The sequence below is a fragment of the Manis javanica genome, chromosome 7, assembly GCF_040802235.1.
Source record: "Manis javanica isolate MJ-LG chromosome 7, MJ_LKY, whole genome shotgun sequence".
Taxonomy (NCBI): domain Eukaryota; kingdom Metazoa; phylum Chordata; class Mammalia; order Pholidota; family Manidae; genus Manis; species Manis javanica.
In genome coordinates this window covers 110,278,385-110,291,551 of record NC_133162.1, presented here as the reverse complement: position 1 = coordinate 110,291,551, position 13,167 = coordinate 110,278,385, and the positions used below count along the sequence as shown (strand labels likewise).

The 13,167-nt window shown below is 32.9% G+C and overlaps 1 protein-coding gene across 6 annotated transcripts in view; it reads left to right on the top strand.

Moving 5' to 3' along the window:
- Positions 1-13,167, top strand: part of LRP1B (LDL receptor related protein 1B) — a 1,876,014-nt gene that overhangs the window by 1,661,697 nt on the left and 201,150 nt on the right. For all 6 annotated transcript variants that reach the window (XM_073241389.1, XM_073241391.1, XM_073241392.1 and 3 more), the window contains exons 61-65: positions 1,965-2,153; positions 3,000-3,148; positions 9,030-9,123; positions 12,515-12,631; positions 12,748-12,867. In XM_073241389.1, the coding sequence (XP_073097490.1) occupies positions 1,965-2,153; positions 3,000-3,148; positions 9,030-9,123; positions 12,515-12,631; positions 12,748-12,867 (669 nt within the window). The remainder of the gene's footprint in view (positions 1-1,964; positions 2,154-2,999; positions 3,149-9,029; positions 9,124-12,514; positions 12,632-12,747; positions 12,868-13,167) is intronic.

Sequence of the window (13,167 nt, the reverse complement as noted above, 5' to 3'; positions counted from 1 at the left end):
CAGAACTGCCTCCCTGACCCATTGACAACCACTGGCCAGCAACCTAGTACCAAAATGTTTCACAGAGGTCAGCTAGTTACTTACTGAATAGTTAAGAAGACTATTCTACTTCTAAGAGGCCAATAGGAAAATTCTTATAATAACTTTCCCTTATGGATAGAAGTTAATTGATTCTCTAGCAGATGGAAATTTTTTAAAGTAATGCTTAACTTTTTGAATCCATACTTAATAATGTAATTAATTCCCTTGCATCTAAGGAAATCTGAATTGAATGTTTCTGGGACTTTCAACTTTTTCTACAAATTTTTATTTTATTTTGCGAGTTTCTAAACATACACATATGCCAAAAGATTGTTATAATCTCCTACTACCAAGATTCATCCAGTTAACATTTTGTCACATTTATTTTATCTTTCTGGAATGAATTTATACAGCCAAAGGGGGAAAGTGGGAATAAGTTAATAAGTTGTATAAATAACTCAGACATGATTCATTCTGGTAAAGTGTCCTTTTCATCTTTTTTTTTTTCCAATTCAACTTACCATTTTGATGATAGGCTCCATGTCTATGGGAATAAACAGATAATGCAATTTGAGTACTTGCATCAAAAGGGTGCACATCTGAATTTTTCTTGGTTTTTACATCCTTCATGTGCATAGTCTCTGTTCTGAGATGGATTTCTGACTAAACCCCACATTGGTAGTCACTGGCTTAAGGTGTCACCTGTTTGGAAGAATTGCATGTTATTTCTTTTATTTCTGCTTTCTCTGAGTCACTGTGAATTATCTGATCACTGTGGTCCATCTGAATAAGAATAACAAATCAGAAGATTTCAGATGTCTACTTCTAGTTAACAATATAAATTTAACCAGCATTTAAAAAAAAATGTTGTAAACCTCCCTAGAAAGAGTTGTATTTGAAATTTTGATTGTTTTTCAGTTACTGTTGATTGAGGAATATGCTAAGCATTAATTCTCAGTCATTAAAATCTAATTTATAAAAGTACGTGTTACTGGGCTTATAGTACCTTTTTTCATTAATGACTGTTTTCTTAGAACTTCTAAAAGTAGATCTTAAAGTTAATACAAAGACACATTTGGAATGTTTGTGCAAATTAAAGCATTTCATTTTCTTTAATGCTTTTGAAAATATTTTTTGAAGAAAATTCTATCATGGCTTAAAATTATTTACACCCCAAATCACCAAATAAATTTAAATAAATCTTATGTTCATGTTAGGACCCTGGAATCTCTTGAATGAAAAAAATCACATTTGTGATGCTCAGTCTACTACTTGCATCTATACCCAGTCCTATAATAAAGGCATAATTATAAAACAATTCTCATCTTCAACTAAACAGCTTATGACTGTTAAATCTGCCTAATATATTAGTATCTGTCATACCTATTTCCCCCATCCCTATTCCAGCTCATCTCGCACATAAAAATAGTCATAAAATCTTAGTGACTAAAATGGTTTATAGTAGTCTTATAGTCACTTTATTTCCCTGTAGATACACATTTCATCTTGGATATATAATTTAAAAATAGGAGAAAGCAGCAAATGACCCATAGATTTAAGGATTTAGGATAGGAAGAACTGGATCGCTATTTGTATGTGTATATATATATATACACACACATATATAAATTATATGTATATATATAATTTTTAAATGTTGGATGTTATTTGTTTCTGGTAAAGCAGACATTACTTGTGAGCAGAATTGCATTCATTTTCTTCCCAGTGGTTGAACCAAGCTAAATCTCAGCAAAGTAAGCTCTTGTGCCAGATCCTGTATTCTCCTTACTGGTAATAAAGAACCTTGCTGGCCTGACAGGTTGTCACAGCAATTATTCACATGAAGTTCTGTAGCAGTTGTATCTGTCAGCCCATGTAGTATTGAATATTTTAACTGGCAGTCTTCCAAGACTGAACATTAATCTTACCATCTCCTATTACAGTCCCTAATCAAGATATTCCAGGGGTGATTGCACTAACATTGTTTGAAGACTACATCTACTGGACTGATGGGAAAACCAAGTCACTCAGCCGTGCCCATAAAACCTCGGGAGCAGACAGACAATCACTGATTAACTCATGGCATGCCATCACAGATATCCAGGTGTATCATTCTTATAGACAACCTGATGGTAATTATTCTTTCCATGATTTCCATAAATGCATCAACATCTTTAGTAACATTCCATTTTTGTTTCCTTCATGGTTAAGTGTAAACTTAATTTTTTAAAAGGTTACTAGATTTTATTATTTAGCATAATTGTATATAGAGTGAATTCAGTTGATATCAACTACTGCTATTAAAGGATATGCTTAGAATCTCAATAACATTATAAAGACATACTGATTTGTTGAAATCGTATTAAACTGAAATGACAATAGTACATGTAGCTGGAGAAGTGGAGACTGTATTCTTGAAATAATTTACTTAGAAAATAGTCATAGTATTGTTAGTTTCTGGAATGTTGGGTGACAAGAATTACGTTTAAGTAACTCTAGGGCTTTAAAAATTAGAAATATATCAAGTTTTCTTAAGCTTCTGTTTGGTAGGAATGGTATCAGGCCTTATGTAATGAAGGTTGATTATTTTACTGAAAACACGTATTTGTCCTAGAAAACAAAATCACTACATTATTACTGTAGATCATTATCCCATTGTTTTATTTTACATTTGTATTTTTAAACATATGTAAGTTTTCATTCAAAATGCTTTTAGTCTTTTTATTTTTCTGACAGATAATTTTTTCTACTAAAATGCATGTGTGGAAGTGTGTCCTTAGAATGATATAATGGTAAAATAAATGCCATGTAAAATGAGTAAAATTTGTAGCAAAATAAAATTATATTATAAACTCGATGAATTCTTGATTACAAGGTTCTAGTCAAATAAAAGTTACGAAGCTTAAATGTCCTCTCTCTAATCCCGTTTATGTTATTGGTCTGAACATCCTGTTTTATTATTTCTTTCTCCCCTGTAGTCTTTAAGCATATTTGTACAATAAATAATGGAGGTTGCAGTCACCTGTGCCTTTTAGCCCCTGGAAGGACTCACACCTGTGCATGCCCCACCAACTTCTATCTTGCAGCTGATAACAGGACCTGCTTATCCAACTGCACAGCCAGTCAGGTGAGTGGAGGGCTACAAACCGTTTCATGAGATGTATAAGCAAGCTGTTATAAAGGTGTTGCCTGGGTTTTATTTATTTGCTTAAACCATTTTTGAAACATCAATGTTTTTGTTTAACATTGCATCAGACGATCATTCCATGGTCAAAGATCAAAGAGAGGGTCATGATCACAGAGTGGGTTACAGAGTAAGGGAGAAGCAAATTGGGGTATATTGTTAAAATGGGACCTTAGGAATTGGGAAGTGCAAATTCAGGCCAAGATGGCAAACAAAAACTAAAAATGAAAACTATTCTTGCATACTGCTATACAGAATAATGGTTCAACTCATGAGTGGGTGTAAGAGAATTAGCAGAGGATTTGACATATTTCAAGAAGGCAAGTTGATTGAGGAATAGGGTTAAGGCTAAGATGCACATCGTTTAACCAAACAAAAAATCTTCCTAGATAAGCTGATCTGTATCACCTTCCCTCTCCCATTCCTCACAGCAAGTGATATGGGAAAGATGAATTGGGTAAAAAATAGTTCTCTATAGATTTTTTAATTAAAAATTTATATTATCTAAATAGTGTCCTTATGGAACCTCTTTTTTCCAACATATACTTATTTTCACTAAAGAAATCCCAAGACGTGAAAAATAAAAAAAATAAAAATAAAAATAAAGAAATCCTAAGACGTGAAAAATAAAAAAAATAAACATAAACATAAAGAAATCCCAAGAAGTTAGATTTTCTACTTGCATTGTACTTGTTTTTATGATTCTCACTTGCAGTGGACTCGATTTTATGATTTTCAAATTTTGGGCAACAGTCATACGACATTAACACATTTGAATTTTTAAAAAAAATATCTGAGTCACTATCTTGTTTAAGATATAATTGTCAAAGAAACTATGGCTTGCTTTTTTAAACGAGTAAATTTATTCTTAGAATTTTATGTTTTGAATTTGCTGGTTTTTCAATTATAGCAGTTACTTGTTGGCAAGAGATTGAATTTCTCTTAGAATGCTCATTTTCAAAATGTAGAAGCTAATACTCTAACCTGCCTCTCAAGTTATGACTATGAGTATCACACATTAAAGAACTATACAAATGCAACTGATCGGGCCTCTTCCAGGTGTGTGCAGTGGTTAAGGGCACAGGTTCTGAAGCCAGATGCACTGTAACTGGAACCCTGGCTGCTTGCAGTGGGCTGGATTACCTTGGATTTGTTCCTTAATTTCCTGTGCCTCAGGTTTCTCATCTTTTAAATGGGTATTATAATATTTCCAGGCCATCATTATAAAGATAAAATGGGGAAAGTTCCCGGTACATAGGGAGTGTTGTTCTGCATACTCTCGCCTTTCAGCTCAACAAGAACACGCTAAAGATCACATGTGCAGTTGGTGTGAGCTGCCATCGGCAGGCTAGGATGGCTTGTGGAAAGCACAGGTCACAGTCTCTTTCTTACAGTGTGTTGTTTCAACATTACACCCCTGAGTGTGTAGACAACATATTTTATCTTTAGAGAACTAGAAGTTTAAGTCATTGAGAGGTAAAAGAAGCATCTCAATTATTCCTAGAGGTAAAATTTAAGGAAAAAATTCTTATTAAAAATTTTTTTAAACTGTAATTTCTGTTAGTGTTGTTTAATTTAAACAAATTTCCAGATTACCCTCCAGGTTATTCTGAAATAATCTTTTGTCTCTTCCTCTGGAGTGGTTCAGAAGACACTCTGTTAAGGCCCAACACTGAGGCCTTGGTGACTTGGTAGAGGTAATGGCTGCTTAAGCCACATACAGTGCAGTGAGACTCAGTAGCCAGAAGTAGAGTGAAGCCAGAGGATGTTTAACGCTTAGAGAACAGCTCAAACAGCAAGACATGGGTAGTAAAATGTAAACCTTGTTATAATAGTAAATGGAGTAAAACATTTCAAGTTATTATATATGAAAAACCTGTAATTATGTCTTATTCAGTGCTAAAACAACACAAATAGTCTATTAAATAAATACCTAAATCAACTTAGAAAAGTATTATTCATATAGTCAATTTCCTATTTTGGTATCAATGATGACATGAGTGAAGTATTTATTTTGCATTTATTTTTAAAGAATTTAACAATAACAAAACAGAGCAGAAATTCCCAATTATGGGTCAGATATCTTTGTTTTCAACAATCCTTTCTGAAAAAAAGTTATCACTTCTTTGTTTCATCATTAAAAATAAAGTTAATGAACAAACAGCTAACATGAGTCATTACTGGTTATCCCTGTAAAGCCTGTGGTTTATGTAAATTTTTACCTCTGATTCTTTTTTCTGATGTATTGGGAGGAAAAACCTATTTACTGTCACTTCTTGAAAAGTCAGTTCATATAAACACAATTTTAGTGAGGTCGACATTGAAATGAAACAAATAACCTAGATATTTCAGAATCATACACCATCATACATTCTGATCAAAATGTTGCACTTTGAATTTTTCTTATTATGGGATTTTGATTTGTTATCATCTAATGATTGCAACCAATGAAACCCTCATAGTATTAATTTTAAGAAAAATAAAATAGGCAAATCACAACAATAAGAATTCTATTAAGATTGAAAATGAACATGAAAATCTGGTAAAAATCAAGATTAAATTCAATTCTTATAGCACTAATCACTTCAAATGTTAAATTTAAATGATTCAATTGAAAATAAGAAGTGAATTTAAAAATAGTTTTACTTATCTTTTAAGTGGAGACTTTGCCCATACAAATAGTAGACATGTATTTAGTAGTTTCTTAATAGCTTCTTCTTCTTCTGGGTGATAATTGCAGTTTATTTTACGAAGGTATTGGTTTTGGAGAACATTTCCCATGAGGAATGTTTTATATTTGTATTTAGCATTAATCTCTTTTTAGTTACTATATTTAAATATGAAAAAAAAATTAAGCCCAGACACAAAATAGAAGAGATCTTCCTCTGAACATAATGAATAAGATGTTGATTAGCATAAAAAGTAATAAAGTAAGTATATTTTACCCTGACTTTCTCTTAACTCAAAGCCCTTTTATGTTCTTACTAAAAATGAAGTGGCAAGCAAAATCATCATGTCATATGTATAATTCCAACAGTTTGTATTTATTTAAATCAGACATATTTAGTGAATTTAAAAGTATATGTTTTAGATAATTTTCAAATATTGATTGGGAAGACCTTATATGTACCCAGGTGATCTGAAATACTCTTACTAAGGTACTTCGATATACCGTAATGCCTGCAAATGTTTAATGGTCAGGGCAATTGCTTTCAGAGTTTGCCTTCTATCCCCAGACAGTCACTATCTGTAAAGGTAATATTTTTCCTGTAACGATTTGTGAAAACCGCCATAGACATGATCATAGGCTAAGCAAAGATGGGAAGAGAAAGTCAATTGAACAGTCGGATATTTCTTTGGATTTACTGTGCTCCATTTCCTCCCATATTACCACTGAAAAAAAATTCCTTCTGATTAAAAATATATATATAATGAAACCCTACCCTGAATCAAATCCATAATATCCAGAGAGGTTCAGCAAAAGCTAGTATCAGATTCTCTTACTTGAAGAAATTAACAGTATTTTACATGAACAAATTAAGCTTGCTAATCCACTTCCATTAGAGAAAATTAAACCTAAACTATATTTTGCTATGTTCCATATCTGCCTGCCATGCAACATGCTAAGATAAATGGCACCGTGCTTCCAGTCACTCCTGTGAGAATTACAACAGAAACAATTCAGAAGGAAAACTAATGAATTTTAGACAATTATTGCAATAATGTTTTCAATTTCTGATGAATGTTTAAAAAATCCTTTTCACTGTATTTCTATTAAGATAAAGAAGAAAATTTTTGACAGTGCTGGAAGAAATTTACTAAACTTTGTCTATTGCTTGGTTACAATGATTTAAAGTGACTATTTTTAATGTCAAATACTTCAGATGCATATGCTCTCTATATGGAAATTGAGATTTTTCTTAGTTTCTTTTGAGGGTAAGCTTAAAACTGAATCTTCTTAAGAAAGGGATTAGTTTGTAGTTGAGATGATTTAAGAATAAGATGACTCATCTTTCTTGGTCTGTGTGCTGTTGGCCAGTAGTGAACTTAAAAGGAACAGTAATTCTGTGGTCTGTCTCAGAGGTGAATTTACATTCAGTCACCTTCCTTATAAAAATACCATGCAATGATAACTTTGTGAAATTTTTCTCTACCAACAAGTCACCTGTATGCTAACTACAAGTAATATTGCCATGTAAAAGTTCAACTAATTTCTCTATTGTTAATCTTCTACTTAATGGTTGATTTTAAAAGGGAGGTGTTAAAAAAGAAAAAAAAAACTTTCTATTTCAATATTTAATAGAATTATCATCTTCCTTATTACCATGTCTTTATTTTAAATGGAAAGGATGACAGAACAAATACAATATATTAATAAATATGTTAGTAAATAATTTTTTGGATAATTTTGAAAACAAGTTTTATTAAGCAGTTTTCTTCTGAAAAATATTCTTCTTAAAAAATATAACCAAAAAAATCTATTTTTGCAGTCTTATTTTTTGCTTTTTTTTGGACATGCAAATGTTAATTTTAAATTAAACACACCTATGATTTTTTTTTGTGTTCTTTACCAGGCCCTGTAGAAATGTGGTATAGGGTGAGAAGTCATCGACCATGAGGGCCTTAATATTCCTATCAGCTTGACTAAACGTTACACAGTTTTCTCCTGATAGTAAACCCTTAGACTCTCCCTTCTTAGAGCATTTGCTCTAGAAACCTTGCAATTATACATTCTTTCTCTATTCCTTTGAGATGTAAATCTTCTTCCAGTCCCTTGCCAGTTTTACACTCTAGGAATGTTCTCTCAAGGACCTGGGAGCCATCCCTTAGAAATGAAACCATCAAGAGAGAAACCATCAAGAAAGATAGTGTACCAGTTCCTAGTCTCTGGGAAGGTAGGTGCCCAAGTTTGATAAGCTCCAACTAGCAAATTCAGATGGCCTAATCACATTGACCAACATCTCCCAACACCTTTCCAGCAGCTTATGCCAGAGCTTAATAGCTCTCCTGCCTTTTGTTTTAGCAGAGTTCAGACCCATCTCTCTCTCCTATTGCACTAGTCTTGAAGTCTTCCTTCCTTAATTCACTCTCTCCAATGCAAATTTCTCACCTGTATTCTTTTTTAATTATCACAATTTGTCTTACTTATCCTGAAAAATCATGTGTCTTTATTAAGAATTCGAAAACCTCAAGGTAACAGTATTGTTCTCAACTGCTTTAAAGAAGTGTTCTTAAAATTTAGGTGGGGCAGATATTCATATAGCTACAGGACATATATTTAGTGTTCAGGGAATTCCATAGTATAACAGCGATGGGAAAGATATTTCAGATAATCTTCAGCTCCTCATTTGATGGCTAAGTAACAGAGACAGAGATGTGAATTGAAATATCCAAGATTCCTAAGAAAATCCAATTGAGTTAAATGAATTCAATTTAACCAAATTAATTGAATTTGATACCTGTTGCTGATATTTCTGATGATTTTTAGCTCGATTCAGGTATTTTAGGCTTTGATGGCCACATGGTCTCTGTAGCAACTACTCAGTTTTCCTGCTGTGGTGCAAAAGCAGCTGCAGACATTGTGTAAGTGCAGAAATTTTTTTTTGCTCAGGAAATCTCAGAAGGTTTCCTGAATAACATGCTTTCCTCGCAGATCATTCTGCTGCTTGCTGTGCATTTATTTACTGTTGTGGAATGCTGTAAGACCACCATGGTTCACACTGACAGCAAGAGAGTATGCTAAGCTGCTCTGCCCTGGTGAGTTTTTAAGTACCTATTATATATGAGTAAGATGCTTCAACCTTTTTTTCTTTCTTTTTTAAAGTTTCGTTGCAAAACTGATAAATGTATTCCATTCTGGTGGAAATGTGACACTGTGGATGACTGTGGCGACGGATCTGATGAACCTGATGACTGTCGTGAGTACTTTGGCAAATGTAGCAATGGAGAATTCAGAACTCCTTAAATCCTAGGCCAGGAAAATTGAAGCATATCTTAAGCATTGCCTTCTGAAACTCTTCCAGAGTTGAAATAGGAAGATTTTCTATATTAGTCTTCAAAAATACAGTGAAAGTTGTTGTAATGTCTTAGGTATGTCTCTGAGAACTATGACATTTAGAACGACATCATCAGTAACTTGAGTTAGTTTTCTTTTTCTCAAATGTTCTTACTAGTATAACAGTCACACTTTTTATGTAGTGATCAGTAGATCAGCAGGATTTTGACCTAATATATCAGCAAATTAGAAGCAAAAATGGGCAAGTTTTCAGAATGCCACTCAATGACTGAAATTGTCCCTTTAAGGGATATAGTCCTTCAACTTTTCTGTCAGTATTAAAATCTTGAAATGTTTTACAAGTCAGATAATTCCAATATAAATCATTAGTTTGCTGTTAGGCAATTTAATATGCCCTTAGTAGTTGCCTTAAAATGACTGCCAATTACGTTTTGATGTCTGACCATGATTGACATGGTTAGGTGTTTTTTTTTTTCTGCTATCTTTGGGAACTTCTGTTGTGATGGACAAGCAGCAGCCTTTTCCTTCACAGCGTTTTATAGTTTACTCCTTGGGTCACTCCAATACTATCCTGTCAAGTTGAAGATGCCTGTAGTCGATCATGATAATTCCTTAGTATCTCAGTGGATGTTCGCCATAAGTTGGCCTTGACAGTTGAGTTCAGGACCCTGAGGCTTGCACTAAAGACAGACAGTGGACTGTCGTAGCGAAAGTTAAGTACTTGCTGCTGTAGAACTTCCCACCACATAATTACAAAACTGTTTCGAACTTAGGGTCTCTAGAGAGTTACTTAGGAGAGCTGTATTCTATTTTTCTGGTCACTGCCAAATGTATCAAACATTTGAAGATATTTCACATTGAAAGAGGTAAGTAATATATTCAATGAGAAGGAAAAAAGTCATCACTTTTCTCATATTTTTGTATGTTTCTGAAAGGACCATTGCTTTTTGATTTTTTAACATAGTTTTTCTTTTTATTCTGATTGATGATATATAAAGAGTAGTATCTGTATGAGATAGGTATACTACTTTTCCTGAATTATTATTTTTGTAAGTTATTAAATTAAAAAGAATATCACAGAAACAAGAAATTATATTGGTAACCAATAGAGCTTTACTCATTAAAAGCAAGTTATTAATATCCCCACAGTAAACTTTCCTATGATACAGCAAATAAAAGAGTAAACACAAATTATTTTTGTAACTTAACAGAAATAAACAAGAATGACTGTGTTCATTTAGTGCTCATTTTAAGATGTCCTTTCTTGCCCAGATTCACTAAATTGTTCTCTCAGGAAATATCACCATAATGACCTACAGTCAAAGCCAATAGCACCCAATTCTTGCCTTTCTAAAATATTTGCAGTTCCCAAACTCTAATTTTAATCTTGACTGAAATTTCCTGCATAGCCATACTAATAGAAAAAATTAATTACAGATTTAGTATAATGAATTTTTCATATTTACCCACTTTCAAAATATATGGTGAGCAAAATATAACTTTCATATCTTTCGAGGGGGAACCAAAGAGACATCTGGTATGTAAGAGTTGGTATGATCCTTATTGGTGGTATTAAACACATGTTTCTATTGGTGACTTCATCTCTGTGATCTTTTAGTAAATGATCTTCTACTTGGAGTTGATGGGTTAGCAGCATGGAACATCTGTAGGCATGACATTTTATTTTGAGAGTCATGGTATGATGAAAAATGATATACTTGAGTCAGTGGAGTGTTTTCATTTTTGAGCACCTACATCATTAAAACTTACAGATCCTAAGAGCCACTGAGAATACCTATAATTTCACCTGAAAAGGCAGGAGAGCTTGACCCCAAGATCACATACTTGCAAATTTCAATAAATGTATGTAAATGTAGCAAAAGTGGTGCATCAAGAATTCTCTGGCATCATAAGTTTGTAATTACATTCCCTATGATACTCTAATACATCAGAATCATTCTAGAGACACACTGAAAAGTCAGAGAGACTCTCCAGTTATTTTCCAGGCACTTGGAACTCCTTCCTTCTTATGGAAAGGTTTTGATAGCAAAGGAATATTAAAGAAATTGTATATGAAGCAGCAGTAAATAGAAGAAACGCCTATATTTAGAGCATGAGAAAGGTATCACACAGTTTAAACATTTAATGTGATTGATTAATAAATATTATAGATTGGAGATAAATGACTTTTAGCATTTTAGAACTCTTTTCTATGGAAGTCAAGCAGGTATTAAGAGTTTTTTTAATGTTAAGGAAATTATTAATATTATAATGATCGAATTATGATTTATTTTCCAAAGAAAGTTTAAAATATAATTTATTAATGTTGATTCTCTAGATGAACTAATAAATAGCATATCATTAATCTCAAAGTTAATGATTAGTAACATATATTAGGATCATCTGTCAAAAAATAAGTTTTATTGCAAACAACATAGTTCTTGAGAACCCTTCAGAGTCAGATATAGAAAGAAATGCCAAGTCTGAGACTTGAAACCTGCACATCCTTTGATAAATTATTAATATCCATGAGATTTGATTGCTTAATTTATAAAATGGCTGTGGTGATGCTGAGCTGAAAGTTAATATGACTAAATTCATAACTATATGTGACAGAGCCTAGCCCATGGCCTGACACAGAGTAAATACTCAATAGATACTACTTTATTATTACTGTTGTTATTTCTTACATAAACTCAAGGAATGTAGCAAAAAAATGTATATCATATGGTAATTATTAGCTATAGTGATATATGCGTGGCATATAAAAACCTTTACTATTTACAAGATATTATCCTTGTATACAGTAATAGTATTATAGGAATGACTGTCAATAAACCTGACTTAAAGGCTGATAAGTATAGGAAGTATTTGCTTTAAGAAGTGCTGGGGAATATGAATGGAGGGCACATCACAGGCAGCACTCTTCTACACATCACAGGCAGCAAAGTGATCAAAGCAAAATAAATTGTATTTTGGCACTTAACCTCTCAGTACCATTTCTTGAAAACCATGAGACATTTATGTTTTAAACGTATTTTTTACATTTATGGGTTGTTAATTGCTTTTTTTGTGCTGTTAGTTTATGAAATATAGACTGGAGGCTATTAGAGTAGCTCATAGCCTAGCTGTTTATTTGAATCTAATAGCTATCTAGATAGGAGACATTCACATTGTGCTCTGGAATGTATTTAATATAATGATATAAATATGTTGAGTATCAGCAAAGCTCTGCATAAGAAGCCTTGAGCCAAGATTGTCATTCCACAACATCTATATGCTTTCTCCCCTAGCTGAATTTAAATGTCAGCCAGGCCGATTTCAGTGTGGAACTGGACTCTGTGCTCTGCCTGCTTTCATCTGTGATGGAGAGAATGACTGTGGAGACAATTCTGATGAACTAAACTGTGGTAGGTGATAAATTCTTCACTAAGGAGCATAAATCTAATGCCTAACTCATTATGTCTGCACTGATTTAAATTCAGACACAGGTTTCAGCACATATTTTTTTTGTTTTTTCTCTCAGACACACATGTCTGCCTCTCAGGTCAGTTCAAGTGTACCAAGAACCAGAAATGTATCCCAGTGAACCTCAGATGTAATGGACAAGATGACTGTGGGGATGAGGAAGATGAAAGGGACTGTCGTAAGTCACCTTACAATGTTCTGGCTTGTCTTGTTTCTGATTCTGAAATTGGTCTAAAAATTACTGTGTACTCTGAGTTCATACAATGTAGAAAAATATGTAACAGCAATTATAGGCAAATAATTCAAAATAGAAGCCTATTGGGGATGGATTATTTAAGAAGCTCTATATACAGAATATAGAGAAAATTTAAACATGAGTGATCTTTATTTAAAAAGCTACCTGGAGATTATGACAAACTTTAAACAATATCCATTCATCTGCATCATCCTTAAGAGAAACAGCAAAAACAACATTACA